The 4,207-nt window shown below is 63.2% G+C and overlaps 1 protein-coding gene across 1 annotated transcript; it reads right to left on the reverse strand.

Moving 5' to 3' along the window:
- Positions 1-423: 423 nt before the first annotated feature.
- EMIHUDRAFT_245289 (hypothetical protein) lies at positions 424-2,213 on the reverse strand (the record flags this gene model as incomplete). The annotated part of the gene is made up of 7 exons (XM_005768531.1): positions 424-648; positions 723-827; positions 907-1,013; positions 1,242-1,292; positions 1,716-1,815; positions 1,885-2,004; positions 2,079-2,213. The coding sequence occupies 7 exons, from the start codon at positions 2,211-2,213 to the stop codon at positions 424-426; spliced, it is 843 nt and encodes a 280-aa protein (XP_005768588.1).
- Between the last annotated feature and the right edge of the window lie 1,994 nt (positions 2,214-4,207).

Consider the following 4,207-nt stretch of genomic DNA (forward strand, 5'->3'; position numbering starts at 1 on the left):
CGGGCCGCTGCGGCACCGTTTATACGGCCCCTCGTGATGTCTTTCCGAATTTGCATTGTGAGTCGTCCTCTGGCCAGCCGAGGGGCGCCAGAACGGCATGTGTACTGGTGCTGGGTGCGGGTGCGGAACGGGCTTTTTTTAACTCGCAACCAACTACACTATACAAGGACACCCTCAGGGGGGACACGCGGCGCATGTGCGTCACGTCAGGGTGGAGTTGGCGGTGGCCGAGCGTCGTCTCCAGATCGACTCGCAGCGCGGAGTCGAGGGGTGAAGCGCGTCGCGCTGCGACACTCGAGAGCCGGCGGGATAGCCGTGGGGCGCGGCCGACTTTGAAGTCCTCAAAGATCCGGTGCGCATTCGTCCTCTGAGACCCACGCGTACAGGAAAGGGGCGAGAACGCGGCCATTCTCCATTGACAATCTAAAGTCTGGAGCGGCTCATCCTCAGCGGGTTGCGGTCCCCCGGGTACGCCTGCCACACCCGGCCTCGCTCTCCGCGCTCGGGAACCTGGTAGAACACCCTCGTTCCCCTCTGATCATGGAGCCCTCCGCTGTATTCCTCCACCAGCTGCTGCAGGTCCCTCGGCTGCGTGGCGAGGTACGCATTAGCGACACATATTCCGTGAAAGCGCAGCAGGTACGCAGCCTGTGGCAAGCGAAGGCGGCTCGCGTTTTAGCGAGGCGCAACTGGTTTGCTTGCTGCTGGGGCTGCTTCGCTACCCGCCTGGCACGCCGGACCGCAACCGTCACATCGCGGCAATGATCCCGGGAAACCACCACCCTGAAGCAATTGCACGTATCATCGCCCAGCCCGCTACGCTGATACTACGAGAAGGTAATCTCCTCAACTACGAACGCGGCTTGCGCTCTCTTCCCTCCAGGGAAGAGAGAGACACACACGCACCGTGGTGAGCTTGCATGTTGGGGGCGGTGTTTCATTCGACGTTGTGCTTTTTAGTGCTTTTGGCGTTCCCTCGCGGCCCTCGCCGTGCGTCACTATCTCCTTGCCCCCTTTTGAAAAATATAATATTTCGTGAACCCTTTTTTCGACCCATCTCCTCTCTGTACTGCGGAGGTGTATGATTCGCCTTATGCCACCGTCGCGTATCCTTCTTTTTTTAGCGAAGGCCGTAGCTACTGCAGGTCAGGTGAAAACAGCCGTGTGAGCAGATCCATCAGCACAAACGTTCGTGCAACAAAACGATTTTCAACGAGCCAACATGAGTCGTCGCATCAGACTTTTGTCAGCTTTGGCGCCAGACGACGGCATCAGTCCGCCTTTTGCCCCTCCTATGGTGTGACGTGCGGTGAAGCGTGAGTAGCATCGCATGCCGGCCATACCAGTGCTCGTTGCCGGCTGCGTGAAGGGGTATACCTGATAGGCGCTCATGCCGCCGGCGCCAGCCACCAGCCCGAGCGCCAGAAACAGCAGGTCGATAGAGCTGCCGCCGCTTGCTTCAGCCTCTGCCGCGTCGGCGGCGGGTACGGTCGCCGCTGCCGGTGCCACTGGCGTTGCCGGCGCCGGTGCCGGTGCTTTCGAGACGGCCGAAGCGGCGGTTGCCGCCACCGCAGCCGTTGCCGCCGCTGGCGTGGCCGGCGGCGCCGGCGGCGCTTTTGTGGTGGCCTCGGTGGTCGGGGAGGCAATGCCGGATGAGGACGCAGAGGCATCGGTCGTGGCTGGCGGGGTAGAGCCGCCTCCCAAAATGCTCCAACCCTTGAAGAGGAATTCAGAGGGGCTAATCTTGCCGTCCTTATTCTTGTCGAGCTTGGCAAATTCGGCGTCAACATCCTCATCCGAGGCAGGCCGGCCCGCCTGCAACGAAGGGAGGGTGTTAGTGTCGCTGGCAACTGTAGCAGCATGGAGTTGCGAGAACATGCCCACCCTGATCAATGCGACCCTCAGCTCTTCCTTGTCAATCCTGCCGCTCGCATCGGTGTCCGCCTCTGAAAACTCTGTGGCCGCCGCCTCATATCCCTTCCTGGCTAGCTTCTGCTCGGCAACCTGTCCAACAAGGAGAGACGGTTAGCAACATCGACAGCAACACGGCATGTGTTTTGAGCAGGCTTGGCCACCACTCCAACGAGCCACTGTACTCCGTCGTTGATGCTGTCTGGCGGCTTTTCACCGATTTTACGATCCGGCAATTTCGTTGTCTTTGGCCGTGTCAGCCGAACGTGGCGAGTTGCAAGACGGGACGCGAGGACGCGCATGGGTCGGCAACTGAGGGACGTCCCGTCGTCGCAACGGGATGGCGAACTCGGACGGCGTGAACGAACCGTCCTGGCTCCCCGGCCCTGGGTGTGCGGTTGCTGACTGCACTCCAAGTGCTCCAAGTGCTCTCCTCTCTCCTCATAGTCAGAGGATGAAGCGGCAGGAGAGAGAACGACGAGAGTGAGAACGAGACCGCGAGGTGGCATGGAAGATCGCGGCGAGAATTGGCGAGAGACTGCGAGGAGAGATAGGAAGAGGCAGACACCCAAGGGTGGGCGACGGCCAGAGCACCACACTCCTCTCCTTAAAATCCCTGTGTGGTGCCGGCGTGCCGTCCTCCCATCTCCCTTCCCTTGACGCTTGAAGATGTGGCTGTTGGTCTTTTCTTGCTTTTTCTTCCTCATAAATCTACATCCATCGTATCTCGACGGGGGAGACCCCCCACCGGGCGGCGGCGGCGGCGACGGCGGCGGAGCGGGCGGCAAGGCGGCCAAGGACCGCGAGCGGGTGCGCCCCGACCCTCCCACCCCCCCAGACTCCGACGCCGACTCGTCGGAGGACGACGTGGGCGGCGGTGGTCACCGCGGCCCCCCCCCGAGCGCCAATTCCCCTCAACCTGCGCAAATCGTGCAACTCGCGGACCTGAGGAGTCTGGAGCTTCAGCTGGGTACAATCATGCCGCTCTCGGCACAGAAGCAGCGAGCGCGAGCGCCGCGCCGCGCAGCGCGCTGCCGAGGCTCAGGACGCGACTCGCGGGGAGCCCAGACCGTCCGGCCGCGCACCGGTTGGGTACTACTGGGACCCCCGGCCGGGCGAGCCGACAGGCACCTGGCGCAACCTCCTTACCAACGAGGCCTTGGATCTTGGAGCAGCAAAGCGCGACACTAAGTACGCGGCTGAGCTGCTCGGGCTACGCGCCTCGACGTGCCGTGGTCAGTTTGGCACGGCTACGAGGCGGGCGGACGGGAGCCCGGCATCCTATGGAGATATGACGCTGAAGAGCGTACCTTCACGGTGCGCTTCGAAAACGAGCTCGACCTCGACGATCTCGAGGACGTGTCGTGGGCGGAGGTGCTCGGCACTGTGCCCATGGCGGAGAGCGCCGGCGAGCCCGCGATTTTGCATCGGCTGGACGAGCTGCCGCTCGTGCGCGCCCCACGCGGCGCTCAACCGCAAGATGGCGTGTGGCGCATGCGCGGCGGTCTTTGGATAAACCGGCACGGCATGGCGCTGTACGAGGAGGACGCGGGCGAGAGCGACTCCGCCGATGACGACGAACTTGGCAGCGCGCGGCCAGCCGCGTCGCACACATTCATTCACATCCCACCCTCTTTGCAACCACAGGTTCTGCGTACGCCGCTGGCTGCAGCGGTTGCAAAGTCACGCCTTCGGGCCACGCCCATTATATCTCACCCGCTTTCGCCACACGCCCGTTACCTCGCCCGCCCCGCGCACGCCCGCGCCTCCGTATGCGTGCTCACGCTCTCTCTGAGCAAGCCGCCGTGTGCGCGCAGATGCCCCCGGGAGGAAGGGAGGGAGGGGCGTTTCGTTGTAAATTGATGAGAGGACTAGCACTCACCGCCCGCACACTGCCGCCCATCCCTCCAAACGGGCTTCTTGGGTGGAAAGATATGCCACCGGCCGGCGCCTTCCGGTTACTCAAAACGGTGTGGAGACACATTCTCTCGGCGCCGTCGCGGGTAAGCAGAGGCGGGGCGGTCTCCGCTTGTATGTTCTGCGTCAGGGTTGCGCTGCAGACGAACGGCTCAAACTCGCGCGTTGGCCACGTCGCCATCGTCGACAAGAAGGTGCCAGTAGCGTACTTTAGTAGCGGCTGCGTGCCGAGCAAGAGCTGTACAACCCGCCTCTTCCCTCCCCGCAGGAGCCCAACGGTCGCGGGCTCCACGTGCGGCTGCTCACGTGCCACGCGCGGGACCTATGGCTCCCCGCCGCGCTCAAGGGAAACGCCTGGCAGCCTCTCGAGAGCTGCCGC

This window comes from Emiliania huxleyi (assembly GCF_000372725.1).
Source record: "Emiliania huxleyi CCMP1516 unplaced genomic scaffold EMIHUscaffold_454, whole genome shotgun sequence".
Classification (NCBI taxonomy): Eukaryota; Haptophyta; order Isochrysidales; family Noelaerhabdaceae; genus Emiliania; species Emiliania huxleyi.